The 18,110-nt window shown below is 35.0% G+C and overlaps 1 protein-coding gene across 1 annotated transcript in view; it reads right to left on the bottom strand.

Moving 5' to 3' along the window:
* MBD2 (methyl-CpG binding domain protein 2) overlaps window positions 1–18,110 on the bottom strand; it is a 73,151-nt gene extending 55,041 nt beyond the window's left edge. Inside the window, exon 1 of the mRNA XM_074203717.1 lies at window positions 17,551–18,110. Within this exon, the coding sequence (XP_074059818.1) occupies window positions 17,551–18,074 (524 nt within the window). The 5' untranslated portion in view covers window positions 18,075–18,110. The remainder of the gene's footprint in view (window positions 1–17,550) is intronic.

The following is an 18,110-nucleotide window of genomic DNA, read 5'->3' as shown; positions in this document are numbered from 1 at the left end:
TTTTTTTTCCCCACTAGAAAAGATGACTACCTACCTATGGAGCATCAACAATTCTATCAAAAATAGTGCCAATACAAGTTAAGTGTACATTATAAGTGTGCTTTCCAACTTAACTGTCTTGCTAAGTGATTTATAATCATTTTTAAAGATATCTTCATTATCAGAGCTGTTCCATCCCAAGGGAATTTACCAGTAATAAGGTTTTTGTTTTTTTTAAAAAAAGATTTAACAGAAATGATAATACATTATATACTGGACAACAGTCTGGAATAAACATTTTGGAAGTAATGTGACAACATGCAATAAGAATCACAAAACTAAGCATATTTTTTGATGCAATGATTCCATCTCAAGGTCTCTATCCCAATAAATTCATATAAAAAAGAACCTATTTGTACAAAATAGTCATATTTGCTTTGTGAGAACAAAACATATGGAATCGTGTCCAATAACTAAAGAATGACTAAATGGCATATTAACACAATTATGTCAACAAAAATGAACATATACAATAATATTCTAATTAATAAAAAATTTCTATTTTAAAAACTATTACTACTATTAAAAACTTTATCAAATCCAGAAGAATAAAAGTCACTCCACAGTTGGTAAATGGTCAAAAAATATGAATAGGCCGTTTTCCAATGAAGAAATCAAAACAACTTATAGTCATATGAAAAAATGTTCTAAATCATTATTTTTTTTTTGCAAGGCAGATGGGGTTAAGTGGCTTGCCCAAGGCCACACAGCTAGGTAATTATTAAGTGTCTGAGGCCGGATTTGAACTCAGGTACTCCTGACTCCAGGGCAGGTGCTCTATCCACTGCGCCACCCAGCCGCCCCCTAAATCATTATTGATTAGAACAATAAAAACTGAAAGAACCTTGCACATACCAAAGAGGCTAAAATGATTGAAGGGGAAAGAGATTAGAAGGAATGTGGGAAAATTGGGACACTAATTCATTGTTTGTACAATTGTGAACTTATCCAACCATTTTGGAGAGCAGGAATTATGTCCAAGGAGTTATTAAACTACACATACCCTTTGACCTAGTAATACTACTTCCAAGTCTATCTCCAAAAATGATTAGGGAAAAAGGAAGAAAAACCTCTATGTTCTAAAATATTTATTCTCTTTGTAGTGGCCAAAAACTAGAAATTGCAGGGATGTCCAACAATTGGGGAATGACTGAACAAGTTGTGGTATATGATTGTGATGGAATATTACTATGCTATAAGAAACGATGAGCTCAATGATCTTAGAAAAATGTGGAAAGACTTGAATAAAATAATGAAGAGCAAATTAGCAGAACCAAGAGAACAATGTATACGGTAACAGCAATATTGTTTTAAAAATGAACACTGAGTGAATAAGCACACAGACATATATGTGTATGCACACACACACACACACACACACACCGCTATTTGTATATAATGGTAGCCATCTCTAGGGCAGGGTAAGAGAAGGGTAGGGGGAAAAAAGAAAAAAAGAAATTTACATGATAATTTTGTATATTTGAAAGGAATATAACAAGTTGTAAGTAGAGATTAATAGTTACAGGTACAATCATCTTTTTTTAATTGTTCTACATTATAAAAATGCCTGTTTTATTCCATAAATATGTATTGACATAAATAGGGGAAATATTAATTATTTGATGATGAAAAGAAGGAAAGATATTCATGAGCTAAGGAAGCATATTAGCCAGAGAAACACAAATGTATACACTCTTAACTACAACTATATTTTTTAAAAGAAAGGAAAATAGATTTTTTTAAAAGGCGACTATTTCACACACACTTGTGTATTTTTTTCATATTTTAAAAGGTTTTCTCTTGTTGAAGTCCAAGATCTTGCCTTTTAATTTGTATATTTGATTATTGTCACAGCTCATAATAATATTTAAAGAAAAAGACATTGAATAGGACTTACAACTCTTTTGAAAGTAGTCACCACACATTTAGAGATCTACTGGCAAGAGTACAATTGCCACACTCTTCGCTTTACTACTACTACAACTGCTAATACTACTGATCCTACAGGATTAAAGACCACCATACCAACCAATCAAATCATTGGTGGTATGAGTTATACAATTATGTTTATTATAATGAGGGGTATTGCTGCACAAGGCATTCTTTCCTTTAACAAAATCATTTCAACTCATGGCCTGATTGATATAAAACAGGACAGGACTACCAGAGATGATGGTCTGGCTTTTGCAGGATTCTCTTGGCCTTAAACTGGTTTCTCTTTCTCTCGTATCAGCAAGGCAGCATGGCACTTTATCAGTGCTGGAAAGCACTAGTATGTGACATCTGGCAACTGAATATGACAAACTAATACATCTTAACCTGTCATTTGATGGAACAATCATCAGTATGGCCTTTCCTCTCAGACCTTCCACCTTTGACTTGTGAGCCAATCATCGGTATAATACAATTGCTAATAGTATTAACACTAGGACAATGTCAGCCTGCCATTCATTCATAGGGCTAAACTGCTCTGCTCTTAGTACACTTCCTGGAGCTCAATCTCAAGGGTTCCAGGAGGGGGAACCACATCCAGTCATTTTAGAAAATTTGGAGACTACTTATATTATTACCATCAAAATTAGAAAAGTAAGTGTTTAGGAGTTGGGTTTAATAGCATTTTTTATGTTAAAAATAGAAGTAAACAAATATTAAATGAAATATGAACGAATAACAAATAAGTTATGATCCAAGCTGGAAAATTCCAACAGCAACAAATTTTAGTAAATTCTATAGAATGAATTTGAAGTAAGAAAGTGAGGAATAACTGGAATAAAACAAGCTCAATCCAAAATTTTAAATCACATGTGCTATTTAGTTTTCTCTGATACAGATATTCTCTTACTAGGTATATACCTCAAGGAAGTCAAAAGATAGAAAAGTCCCATATAAACTAAAAAGTTGCCAAAAATCTTAAAGCAAGTATGGTACTTTTGGGGACACTCTATATTATTTTTAACGATAGCAAAGAACTTAGGGAAAGGGATAGGGGAATAGCTATTTATTTATTTATTGAGGAATAGCTAAACAAATATATACAAAAGCAAGAAATAATACCATGTCATAAGAAATGATTAATAAAAAGAATTCAGAGAAGCACTTCCATGAAATAAAAATAATTGCTATTTTGCAGTAACTACTATGCATCAGGCATTGTGCTATGTATTTTACAAATATTTCATTTAATTGATAATAAAGAAAACAAAACCAGATAAACAATACAGACAATGACTATAACCTAAATAAAAACAGACACACACAAACACAACCTCCCAAACTGAATGCTATATAATCACAATGAACACAACCTTGGTCCCATGGTACTAAAAAAAGAAAAGTACCTTTTCTTTGCAGAAGTAGAAGACTATGGATATGAATATTGAATAAACTTTCTAACTTTATTCCTGAATTACTTTTTGCTTTAACCTTTAATCTGTTACAAAGGATGCCTTTACTGGGTTTGGAGAGTGGGCAGGGATATAAGAAAAAAGTGATGTACACTTGTACAAAAATATTCATTAGAAGCCCTGTTTGTGGTGGCAAACAATTTTAAGTCAAGCAAATGTCCTTCCATTAGGGAATGGCTTAGCAAATTGTGGTATATGGATGTCATGGAACACTATTGTTCTATTAGAAACCAGGAGGGACAGGAATTGAGGGAAACCTGGATGGATTTGCATGAACTGATGCTGAGCAAGATGAACAGAACCAGAAAAACACTGTACACCCTAACAGTAACATGGGGGGTGATGATCAACCTTGATGGACTCACTCATTCCAACAATGCAACAATCAGGGATAATTTGGGGCCGTCTGCAATGGAGAATACCATCTGTATCCAGAGAAAGAACTGTGAAGTTTGAACAAAGACCAAGGCCTATTACCTTTAATTTAGAAAAAAAATATTGTTATCTTCTTATCTGATTTTGCTATCTCATAGACTTTATGTTTCTTCCTTAAGGATATGATTTCTCTCTCATCACATTCAATTTGGATCAATGTATACCATGGAAACAATGTAAAGACTGGCAAATTACTTTCTGTGGGGGGTGGAGAGAGGGAAGTAAGATTAGGGGAAAAATTGTAAAACTCAAAATAAATAAAATCTTTTTTAAAAAAGAAAAGAAAAAAAGTGATGTTAAAAAAAGCAACAATTTACTTTTCAAAATTTTAGTTAATTTTGTAGGAAAAAAAAGTATTCTATAAGTGTTTTTTAAATTCTAGACCAATGATCTCAGGCTCAAATTTTGTGTTTTGAGCACAAAGTCCTGGTCTTCTTCCATAACTACCTAAATCTATTTCTCAGCAAAGATGTATATGTGTACAGGATTTAGATATAAAGGGTGAAATCATAAGAAAACTGAGCATGGAAAATTCTACTTGTCAAACCTATGGATAAGGAAAGAATTTCTTTATTGTTTTAGTTGTTTTTTTTTTTTTTTGCAAGGCAATGGGGGTTAAGTGGCTTACCCAAGCTAGGGAATTGTTAAGTGTCGGAGGCCACATTTGAATTCAGGTACTCCTGACTCCAGGGCCGGTGCTCTAAGAAGCCACTGCGTCACCTAGCCACCCCGTCACCTAGCCACCCCCTAGGGAAAAATTTCTTACCAAACAAGACCAAATTTATGGATAAATAAAATTTATAACCAAAGATGAGAGTATTTCAAGATATAAAATGGATAATTTTGATTACATTAAATTTGTTCTTGTGCAAAAAAACCCAAGGGTGTCAATATTAGTTTAATAAATAACTGCCTTTAATTTTAAGTAAGAAAGTTAAGGTCTTTTTCTAGCAAAGAAAAATACTATATTTTCAACTTTTAAAAAACAAATTTTAAGGGAATTCCATGGATAAAATCAGTAATGGTTAGATGAAATAGTTAATATATCAGCTAGTATTCACTGGCTTTAATTTAACTATAATCAGCATCTATTTTCCTGATTCTGGAAAATGTAATTGCTTTTATAAACATCTTTAAATTAATCATCTTCATTTATAGTTTCAATTCAATAAATATATGGAGAGTTTCCTCTGTGAAAGACACTGAGGTTGCCAAATTTAGTGAAATTACACTATTATCTCCTTAGCTATTTTTGTTCTGGCTCTCTACAATATCCTATCATATTTAAATTCTTCTATGCTTTATTAACTGGTAGAAATTATTTGTATTTTTCTGTCCATAAAAAGTACTTTTTTTTTAGATTTTTTTTTTGCAAGGCAATGGGGTTAAGTGGCTTGCCCAAGGCCACACAGCTAGGTAATTATTAAGTGTCTGAGACCGGATTTGAACCCAGGTATACTCCTGACTCCAGGGGCGGTACTTTATCCACTACCGCCACCTAGCCGCCCCCATAAAAAGTACTTTTAATCCTTCTGTCAATATCCACTTGATAACCATGCAATTGCCATGAATCACTCAATCTCTTAACCTTTATCCCACTTCATTTTTATACCCTGAAAATTATCATCCCTTAAAAGTCATGCTCTTCAACTGCAAACTCAATCTAGATTCATTATTTATTGGAAGTTAGATGGTACAGTGAATAAAAAGTGCTAGAACTAGAGAAAGAAAGACCTGAGTTCAAATCCTGCCTCAGACATTTACTTTGTATGACCCTGTCACTCAACAATTATCTCTTTTTCCTCTTCTGCAAAAGGGATAAGAGCACTTGCCACTCAGGATTTTTGTGAGCACCTAGCACACTGACTAACATACAAGAGCATGTAATAAATATTTCCTCCCTTCCTTCTACTCACTGACACAAAATCCACTTCTTTGCCTTTACTAAATACAGTTTCTTCACCCATCTTTATTCTACCAGTCTACCTGGTTCTACCTAGTTCTACCTAGTTCCATAAGTCTCCATAGCTGGTATTAATCTGGCACTTTAATGATCTAATATCCCAAATCCTTTTACTCTCATCTTCTAACTAGGCATTCTCAACTGCAAATTCTAAATGAATAAACACCACCATCTGATTTTCATCACAGGAGAAGAGTTCTGAAAACAATTTTTTATATAACTACACACTTATTGTGCATGATCTTAGCAGAGCTCTCATTGATAACTTGACAATACCTTTATGCTACTTTTAATCAATACCATGTCTCATGTCCCTATGATACTGTTCCAAACCTTTTAAGTCACTAACTAGACCCCAATTCCCATTCTTACAATATTTTTCAACTAGCAATTTAAGTTCCTTATCTCTCCTTCCCCTATAGAACTTCTCATTATCATCCCTTTCATCAAGTCATCAGAGAAAGGCATTACTCCTTGCAAAGGCTAATTCTCCTAGGATTAGATCCATAAACCTACCACTCCTTTGGTTGCCTCTGTGACCTTACTACAGCAACCACCTGTTCTCTCTCATGTACTCAATTGTTTCCTCATCCCTAGTTTGTAGATACCTATAAACCGATTCATTTCTTCTGAATTTTAAAAAAAACTTTCCCTTGTCCCTTTTATCCCATCTAATTACCACATCATCTCAAGTTCTCTCCTTCAATGAGATTTCCAAAGTTCTAAAAAGGAGGTTTGTGTTTTGAAGAAGTTGAGTTTCAGATGTTGGCAAGATGAAGTTATTCAGAAAATTGTTTGAAATAAAACATGGTCACCCTAGAAATTATGTACACTGCTACTTTAATCAGGGACAGAAGTTTTAATCACAGCCACAGAGAGGTGATAGTTGAAATTATTGAAGTGAAAATAAGACTGCTGGGGGTCCTCTTCTCTTTTTCCCTCCTACCCTGACCCGGTCCAACCCTAAATCTTTCCCAAGGGCAAGTCAAGAACCTCCCCACTTAATCAAGAATGCCCTCCCCTTCTCTTTTCCCCATTTACCCTAGTTGCCCAGAACCCTTCTTAACTGTTCACATAGTTTGAATGAGATGAAAATCACAAACTATTGCTTCCAGTGAGATGTAGGACAACCAACCAGTCATTACCCTGCCTCTAGGTCCTGCAGATATCTGGTGATTCTGTCATATGATCTACTGATAGAACCTATGGAACACTAAACCTCACAGTCAGTGAGCCCTAAGAACTTCCAAAACTTTCCATCCCTGTAGCAGAACTTTTTTTTAATGTGTTCCCTCGCCTATTTAGAGTAGGAGTTCCTTAGAGAAGAAACAAGTCTTGCTTTTTATATTTATATGCTCAGTGTTCAATAATACAGTGCTTGACATATAGTAGGAGCTTAATAAATGCTTTTTTCATTCATTCATTCACCAAACTGGTAAAACCAAGAATAGTAAGAAGACTAAATCTTTAGTGGAGGAAAGAAAAAGAGAAACCAGCAAAAGAAGCTTTAAAAAAAAAAAAAAAAGGATAATTTGATGTTGCAGAAGACTTGTGAGAAATACCATTCTGAAGTCTTTAATTTTAAAATGTGTCAATGATGAAGATATGTAAATAGATAAACAAAGTCCTGCTACTAGGGATCTTCTGCCAAGACAGAGAAATAAATAGCTTTATTTTACATGGACTTGTAGACTTCAGGAGATCTATCTTCAAATCCAAAATCAACTCACTAGCCCTAAGACCATGGTTAAGTCACTATACATCTCTGAATGGTTTCCTTTATCTTTACAATCAGAATTAGATTAGCTCTCCTATCTCTTACAAATTTATTGTTAGGGAAAGCACTTGGGGAAATTTAAAGGAGTGCCAACTGCTATCAGCTAAAAATCATACTTAAGAAAGGAAGAGACTTTACATTAAAGATCAGTTAGTTCAACCCACCCATGAATGTGGAATTAATGAATAAGAAAAAAATATTTACAGATGTTTGCTCTATGGAAAGCACTGTGCTAAGCATCAGGGACACAAATAGAAAAGACAAATTGATTAGCTAATTTTAAGTGCTATTTAGTATCATTTATTTTGAATACCCAGCAAATGAGTCAACTGGGAATGATCATGAAAGATTGAAAGGATAAAATAATGAAATTCATAGATCCTTCAAACTATTTTAACCAATAATTTCAACTTCTTCCACAAGAAAAAAAAAACTTTCATTAGCAATCATTTTCAAAAAACTCTTATGTTAAAAGGTACTACTGCAGCTTTAATTGCAACTTCATTTCTTCAATAACAGTCTTCAAGAGAAACCAAAGATGCAATGTGGCTAAATGTACATGAATGCAATAGAATACTACTGCACAGTAAGAAATAATAAAACTAAAGAATTGAGGAAAAATTGGTAAGATTTACATGAACTAATGCAAAAAAAAGTAAGCAGAACAAGGGAAATAACATATATAACTAGGGTGAAGTGGACAAAAAAAGAGATACTGAAAAAGAACACAAAAAATCCTCACCATTGAAATGTTTATTGACCAGACCCAGAGAAAGAAAAAGATTAGAAAATGTGCTTCCCTTACTTCTACATAGTGTACTGAGTATGGGATACTGCAAGTCATGTTAGATTCCTGTATTTTTTCCCTTTTTGTAAATTCTATGCTGGAAGATATACCTTTTTGGGTAAGGAAATGGGGAAAGAAACATTTAAAAAACAAAGATGAGATTAAAAAAATTAATTTTTGAGAACCTAAAAAGCAAACAAGTGAAAGTCATAAATTGGAAAATATTACTGAATTAAATAAAGCTTTAAACTTTAATTCATCATGCCAGTATTTAAAAACTTTTATTTGAAATAGTCACTATTTTGTCTACATATCTGGATAGTCCTTTAATAAAATTTATATATTTCCCTTTCTTTTTGAATCAGCATCTCTTATATTCATCAATTTGAAGTACTATTATAAACTACATATCACATGACCAATTTAAAAAAATTCAAAAATGTAACTTAATACTTTTGGTTAACTCCTATTTTTGGAAAGACATGTGTAGTTCTTCAGTTTACAAGCTCTAATTACTTCTTATGTGTTTTGGCAGGTGAAACTTGCATAGGAGGGGTTTTTTTTTTGGTTCATTTTGTTTTGTCTCTAATGACTCTAAGTCTTTTTGTAACTGCTGGCAATGCAAAATGAAATCCTAACTGAAAACTCAATCTAGCCCATCATAAAGAATTTATTTAGCACTAGAATTTATCTACTGATGAAAAAGAAATTAAATATGTTAAGTGATTAATTTTAATGGTGCATTTGTACTACAGCCTTAATTTTCTAGATCCTCACTATTGTGAGGCAACTTTGAAGAAACAGAATTATAGCAATTATAATACCATTTTCTCAATCTTATTACAAAAAAAGAAATACATATGTGCAATAACACATTATTTATTAGGCTTTATTTCAACTATAAACCAAAGTGGGTATCAAAGAAGAATAATATTTCTCATTTTTTTGAAGAAATCTTATACTGCCATTTCACAAGTAATAGTTGACCTTCAAATTGAAGACTCCTAAAATAAAAGTTCTAGGATGAAAAGGTCCTACAATGTACTCCTACAGGTAAAATTGTATAGCACATTAAATATATACAAAAATTACATCAACTACAGAAAAATATTATATCTAATTGGTAATACAAATATCTAAAATTCTGTAAAATATAACAATGACAACTAAAGTGATGCTGTTTAAATTAAAACTTTATGACTACAATTAAAATTTAAAATGTTTTTGAAATTTTCTTCAAAAATGATTTTTAAACATACAAGGTGAGTTCATTCCATTTCTACAGAAAACTATATTGCCGATTCTGGTAGGAATTTTTTGTTGATGTTGTTTTTAAGTGAATAAAACATAGCCCTTTTTCCATAAGTCTGAGATGAAAAAAGGTAATTCCATCATTCAAAATTATATAACATTTCACCACAAATAAAAAAATATAAACTTTAAGCCAACTGTACAATTCTGTTTATTAAACAATTGTATATTCTGTTTATTAAACAGACTAAGGGTAGCTAAAACGAAATTGAAAATCTTTTCACAATACACTGTGAATTAGGAAGAGGTTAATTTTTCCATTTTTTCAATGGAAGCAGTTCTATATGTGGGGGGGTTGAAATTATTTAAAATTTTACTCAACTTCCCTCAGTCACATATAGACAAATAATTTAAAAGACATTCATACATGCAGACAGATATATATATATATATATATATATATATATATATATATATTTACACATACATACTTTATACACAGAGAGAATAAGAGAGGGGGGGGAGGGAGGAAGGGGGGGGGACAGTCAAACAACAAAAGTAAGGTATAACCAAAGGATTTTTCATATGCTCTACTCTTAGAATGTCAAAAAACTTAAAGGAATACCAATAGCATATCAGATAGATCTGCTGTAGATGAGAAAATATGGCTTTATCAACTGCCTAGTCAGCATTTCAAACTGAATATCCCATATACATCTCAAACTTAACAAGTCCAAAACTAAACAATAATTTTTTCCTTCCAAATCCACCTCTCTAAACTCCCCTACTACTGTTAATGGACTACACATTTTTAGCAGCTCTGTGTCCCTGGGCAAGTAATTGACCTTCTCAGGCTTAGTGTCCTCATCTATAAAAATAAGAATAGTAATAATACCTACAACTCACCAAGTTGTGAATATTGTCTTGATCACCCAGATACACAACATAAGTGACATTTTCCCCTTCCTTTTAACCCCATATATCCAATCAGTATCTAAACAATTCTATCTCAACATCTCTTATATTCATCCAGTTACCATCACCTTTCCTTGCCTCTAGTCTCTTCCAACTCCACCTGCCAGAGTAATTTTTCTAAAGCATGAGTTTGACCATGCTACACAATAAATTCTGTCATGTCTCTAAGATCAACTCCTCTGTTTAAAATTTTAAAGCTTTTCACATCCTACTTCCCAGACAATATACCTTGTCAGCCTTCCCACAATCTAATCCAGGCAAACTGTCTTCCTTGTTGTTCTTTACACACAATGCTTCACACCTCTCTGCTTTTTCATTGTTGTCTTCTAGGCCTGGAATGCCTCCTTACCTCCAACTTCTTTGAATGCTCTGGTTTTCTTCAAAGCTCAAATCAAGGGCCACCTTGTCTTTCCATCAAAATTATCTTTTATCTATTTTGTATATATTTATATATTTAGATGTTTGCTCTCTCACTAAAATGTGACATCCTTAAGGATAGATGGCCTAGATCTAGGCTGTCAAACTCCCTGTTCCTGAACCAGATTAAAATGCAACTGGAAAATATTAACAAAATAAATAAAAATCTAATGCCAATATGTGATTTTCTAAGTTAATATGCCACTTTTTCTGATTGCATTTGACAACACTGGCCTAGGTCATCTAAGAGGTAAGATTATCTGGTGAAAGAGAATAGGAGTTAAGATGGAGTAGGGGGAGAAGGAGAAAAGAATGTGAAACAGCTCCTGTAGGAAATATGTGAATAAACAATATTTACATAAATTGCTCCACAACAATTCAGGTTCAGTTGATGAAAGATAGCATAAATTTGAGTTGGCCTAAATCAGTGTGATTTTTTCCTCCCAGTAGTGCTTGTTTCTTGGAGCAGAGATTGTCCATTTTGCTTCCAAGATCACAGTTAAGAATGTTCTTTGGAAGCAGGAGAGAAAATATGCTTATCATTCTCAAGTTACAGCAATGAAATTGGAGATGATCCAGAAGAGAAGTATACATGAGGACTTGCATGAAATAATGAAAAGTGAAATGAGAAGAACTAAGAGAACATTGTATACACTAACAACAATGTTGTTCAAAGAATAATTGTGAACAACAAAGTTATTCCTAATAATTATAGTCAAATCAAATATAAAGGACCTATGAAGAAGGAAGATACCATCTACCTTCAGAGAAAAAATACAATACAATATGTATAGTTTGGTTTACATGTATTTATAAATGTGTCAAATTGTAACCTTTTCTACTGTAGGGCAGGGGGAGGAAAGAGTTTAGAACTTTAAATGCAACAAAAATAATTTAAATCTTAAAATTACTACTCTGTATTCAATCTGGTGATAATTCTATATTAACTTGGCTGTTTTGATCTTTGAACAGCAGATATGCTGTTCATCATCAGATAGATACTCAAAGTTTTTTAATAGCTGGGTAGAACCTTTTAGGGTTTGTATTGTGCTACTTTAGTGGATACAGTTGTCCATAAACTTTAAAAAACAAAAACTGGTCTTGATATCATCTTTTGACTTTCGATCATCTCTAAAGCTATTTTCTTCTTTTCTATGCCAAGTTATTCCCAAATTTATAGTTAATGCTTTTTGCTTCAATTTCTGTATTACTGCTTCAGTCCCTAGCAATCTGGTTTCTTTCTCCACTATTCCCCTGATACTACTCTTTCCCAAGGTTGTTGAGGGTTAAATTGAATGAACTTTTTTCAAACCTCATTCCATTGACTGTTCTGCAGCATTTTGACACTGCTAACTCACCTTCTCCTTCTTGTTACTTGTCTCCCCCAGCTTCTAAAACATCGTATCATACTCTATGAGTTCTCCTACTTCAAAAATCATTCCATTTCCTTCGTGGGTTCTTCATATTCCTCCCATCCTTTAAATATAAATATTACCTAAATCTTTGTCTTTAACCTTCTTTCCCTTCTCTATATTTTGCTTTGATTGCCATCACTTTATATCTTCAATTATGACATCTATATTTAGATATAGTTCAAGCACCTCAAACTCATTATTATTCTCCCAACAATTTGTCCTTCCCTCTAAACTCTTCTTTACCTGTGGATGGCATCAGAATTTTCCAAACTATTCAGACTTGAAAAATCCAATTTAGTTTGTAATTCAATCAGTTGGCAAGTATTAATTTTCCTCCACAATCTTTGTGTACCCAGTGCTTAACACAATGCCAGGCATACATTAAGTGCTGAATAGATACTTACAGACTGACCTAGCTTCTACTTCCACCTTCACTGTTCTAATTTAGGTGTATGTCCCCTATTTTCCGAACTCCAATAATAATAGTCTTCTAACTGCTTTTCCTTTCTCCAATCCAACCTTCACTCTGCAGAATTATTTTCCTCATGCTTTGATACAATCAAATCATATTTCTAATAATACTAACAATTCACATACACATCCAGCAATTTAAGGTTTATAAGGTGTTTCTTCACAACACAGCTGTGAAGCAAATAATTCTAGTATTATCATTTTACAGATGAGAAAACTAAAACTCTGAGAAGTCAAATTAAATGATCCTAATGTTATAGCTAATAAGTGTCTTAGCTAGAATCTGAATCTAGACACTAAGAAAAATACTCAGATCACTATTCCTCTCTTTAAAACTTTTTAGCAATTCACATTTGTCTACCAAGGTATAATAAACTCTTTAGCCCAACAGTCATGGCTTTCCACAACTTGACTGTACTCAGCCAACCTTTTCTCACAGCCCTCCCTTTCATATACTTTATATTTTAGCCAAACTAGATGACTCATTAACACCACTCTTATTCTAACCTCTCCTATCTCAGAGACTTTTCTCACAATTTCCCCCTCTACCCTCTACATACACACCATATTTAGAATGTATTCTTTTCCTCCCCTATAAGCTCTACCAATATAAACTTTCCCTCCTTCAAGGCTTAAATCAGACAAGACTTCCTCCATGAAGTCCCTCCCCCCATATAAAAGACAAAATATTTCAAGTTTATTATTCTACAATGCCTGACTCTTTTTGTATTTTAACACATTCAGCCTTATGTTGGAACAATTCATAAATGGCTTTGAAATCAATGGAAAGACCCTATGTCTTACTTTATATTTTTGCCTTAAGGGCATGATAAACAAGATGTTTGTTGAATTAAAAATTCTATCCAACATTTTGTCAACAATCATCACATCGGTTATTCAGGGAATAGTATCCTATTATTCCAAGGTCGTTTTCAAGGGATTATAAATTAATAGATCTGTACCAACATGTTTAGTCTTGCTGTTGCCTGAGTAGGAAACAACTACTGTTCATTTTTTATGTAGACAGATGACATGAAAAGATGTCTTAGAAAGATTAGTCTTGCAATGATATTCAGAATTTAAAAAGTAGAGTCAGGAAGAGCAGTTAGGAGGCTATTACAACTAATTGAGCAATGGAGTGATAAAGTCTTAGGCTAGGATTAGGATAGTGCACTTAATACAGTACTTGGTACATAGTAGACACTAAATAAATGCTGTTGATTTACAGTAGGAATGGAGAACAAAAAAATGTCCTGTCCCCAAATGATGTCCATTTAAAAAATAGAACATGAATGATATCACAATGATAAATGTGCTATCAATAATCTTGAAATGTCCTATTAAATGACAACCAAAGGCACTGTTTTTACTGAAACCTGGCAGTCTTCAGAGAACATCTGAAATTGTTGCACAATTGAATGCTATCATAATAGCCTATTTTAGTTTAATTAATAAGTGTCAGTCACACCCTTTTAACAGACACTGATTTGTGAAAAAAATCAACCTCCCTCAGGACTGGCTACATAGGAGTTTAACACCTGCATGAACAATAAATGCAGGAGTTGAGATTACCACTCAGAATTACACACACACACACACACACACACAATCACAGAGGAAACAAGAGTACAGGAAGGGATAATCAGTCTTGATTTGGGAAAAATGTAATGGGCATCTGTACTAACAAATCAAACTAAAATGAACTCTTAAAAAGGAATTCCTCCTTCAATTTCAGAACAAAAAATTCACATTCAAATTGACTGATATATGTACCTACCTGTGGTATAATATATTTGCTAAACATATAGCACATGACATATATATATATATATATACATACACAGATATACATACACAGATAGATATAAACATATACACATATATACATATACTATACTATTGGCTTGGCATTTGATAAGATCAAGTCACCATATTCTTGTACCATATTTAATACTTTGTAGAGATTCAGTAATACTTCACTGCTGCCTGAACTAAATAATTTGTAAAACATATTAGGGGGAGGAATATAAAGAGTGTTCAGAAGTATCATGAGAAGTAATTTTATCTTTAAAATGGTATCTATCTATCTATCTTTAAAATGGTATCCATCTTTACTTTTAGTCTTCACATAAGAATTTTGGAAGCCAGTAAAATTATTTCATATATGCTCTTCTCATCATTATTATTCCAATTTTGTTCAAAACAGTGTAAGATGACTAAAAGAGCACATTCTTGGTCATTTAAATAACTCTAAGTTGCTTTACCCTGAAACAATAAAGACTTCATAAACAAAAGGCAGTTTGAATAAAATACCTCATTCTAAAAGCAAATAAAATTTGAAGAACTGTACAGGCAATAAAGTTCAAAGCCAAAAGTTTTCTACTAAGGATACTTGCTAATTGCCTAGTGCTCTAGGAACTCAATCTTGGGCATAAACATTCTTGTCAAATTTAATAACTTGTTTAACAAAAACAACAACATTTAATTCATAGTATATTGTGTATACCATGTAAAGAGAAAGATATCCAGAAAAATATGAAAGAAAAATCTGGGAGAAGACTAGCATCTGAATACTTCTATTATAGAGCAGTAATTATAAATTATCCCTGAATGTAATATTTTACTAGAGTAAACTAGTACTTAATGACATTAAGGAAATTCATGTACATTTTATTAAAAATGTATCCTCTGCCAAAATATTTTTGTGTGTATTTGTGTATATGTATGCATGTATATACATGTACATACAGATATGTGTGCATATACAGATATGTGTATATGTGTATATATACACACACAGAATATGTATGTGGATAGGAAAATAAAAAATACAACTGAACAGCATTACATGCTTGTTTTAAACAGTTTTTAATTGTTGCAATTTGGTGTTTCAAGACAAATAGATTTAGGTCAAATGAGAGAACCTTATCTATTGCTTTATTTCTTCCTCATCAAAACTACACAATGTGAAGATCTGCTGAAATTCTGATCTTTAAATCCATATATAAATGACCAACTGAGTGCATTATACTGTAAGGAGAAACTAATAATTAACAGTTATGCTGAAATAGTATATACTAAACCACTGGTCAGCAAATTTGAATCAGCAACCACACCCTTATGCAGTTTTTTTAAAAACCTCTATCAATTTTGTCAAATACTGACTGAAAGATATTCATCTTCAAAAGACACTAATCAAATGCTTGTCAAAGACAGAAAAAAAATCATAAAAATCCAATCCTACTTCATGAAATGGGCAAGCTTGAACATCCTAACCTTACATAAATCCATTCTGGGGGGGGGGGGAATGTAATTAGTCTACTAAAATAGAACACTAAAAAGTCATTAAATGTAATAAATTCATTTTTATTGTTCCATTTACTGAAGACACTGTGGGAAAATAGAATTATCTATTGTGAAGTAGTTCCACTGACATCATAAGACATAGCTGCTTTGTTGCCTAGGCTTATTAAGTCATCAAACCTAAAATGTATGTAGACACAGTATAACTAAGGTGGTGCTGAGAAATGTATTTTTGCAAGGTGAAAAGAACTGAAATTCTTTAGCTTGAAAAAAGTTGTTAAGGGGGATTAAATAATCATCAAGTGCCATGAAGAGTAATAAAGAAAAAGATACTAATTAGTTGTTCTCCATTTCTACAGAAGAACAGAAGTGGGGAAAACTTCTTGATCATGAATCCCTTAAAAAAAAATACTGACTTACTGATAAAAATTGCCAAGAAAAATTGAGCAATCTTTTCTGGAGATACGGATAGTTAATTGGCCATGAGTTTACAAAGTTTGGAACAGCTAATTCACTGTTAGTGTGTTAAATGAATTTGTTTAATTTTTTTTTAAGGAAGAAACTGCCTTCAAAACTATTGCCAGTAGGCTGTTTTTAGAGACATTCAATAGCTCAAAGGTCTCTAGAAAGGTTTTTCTGCACTCATTCTGAGATCATGTTGCTCCTCTGAACCATTGAAACTTTGTTGTTAATACTTAAGGATCAAAGGAGAATATGGTCCTGTTCTACAATAATGAGACACAGTAAAGAATGAGAAAGACAGTATACTAAGTGTCTATACTGGTTACTCTGTGAAACTTCCCTCAATGTTACAAGTAACTGAAACCTTGTTATTTTATATATAGACGTGGATATGGATATGGATGTATATAGATACAGATGTGTGTGTGTGTGTGTGCGTGTCTGCGTGCACACCTAGCATTTCCACATGTGTATGATTAAACACTCGGGTGATTAATCTGTGGTTGACTGGGATGGAAGCCAACAGTGACTTGGTTTTACAGTTCCAGCTCGGAGCACCTTCTCTTAACCCTTCAGTGTCCGAGGCGGCCCTAGCCGCACAGCATCCCAACCCGTTTCTCTTCAGTCAGGCTCCCTCACATCACTGGCACGACCTCCGGGGCCGCCCCGGGCTCCCTGACCTTGACCTCCGCCGCTCGGCGCCAGCCAGCGGGGCCTGCCCCTCCCGGCCCTGACCCTTGACCCGGGCGCCCCCGGCCCGGGCCCTGGGCCGCAGCCCGGCGCCCGCCCGCCACCATCCCGAACCCCACTTCCTCCGCCCCCGCCCCCGCCCCCCGCCCCCGGGGCGGTACCTGAAGTAGTAGACATCGCTCTTGCCGGCACTGAGCCCAGATTTTCGGATCACTTCCTCCTTCTTCCATCCGGGGGGGAGGGCCGGGCAGTCCATCCTCTTCCCGCTCTCCGGGGCCCGGGGTCCCCTGGGCCCCGGCCCCGCGCTCCCAGACGGGGAAGGGACCGGCTCCCGCCGGGGGGCGCCGCCGCCGCCGCCGCCGCCGCCGCTCGGGGGACGGCCGCGGCCCCGGCCCCGGCCCCGACCCCGTCCCCGGCCACGGCCCCGGCCCCGGCCACCGCCACAGACGCCGCCGCCGCCGCCGGCGCCCCGGCCCGCCTGCTTCCACCGCCCCCGGCCGCGGCCGGCGCCGCCGCCGCCCCGAGCGACTTCCCTCCGCACGCCGCTCACCGGGGACGGGGCGAGCGCGCTGCCCGGACCCCCCTGCTCTATGGCGGAGCCGCCGCCAGCGCCGCTGCCGCCCGCCGCGCTCTCCCCCTCCTCCTGCTCCGGGCAGCAGCGGCCTCCCCCCGGGTGCGCGCGCATCCAGCCCCCTCCCCAGCCGGCGCTGCGCTTCTTCCG

The sequence above is a fragment of the Macrotis lagotis genome, chromosome X, assembly GCF_037893015.1.
Source record: "Macrotis lagotis isolate mMagLag1 chromosome X, bilby.v1.9.chrom.fasta, whole genome shotgun sequence".
In the NCBI taxonomy this organism is placed as follows: Eukaryota; Metazoa; Chordata; class Mammalia; order Peramelemorphia; family Peramelidae; genus Macrotis; species Macrotis lagotis.
Note: the sequence above shows the minus strand (reverse complement) of the source record. Positions and strands in the feature narration are given on the sequence as shown.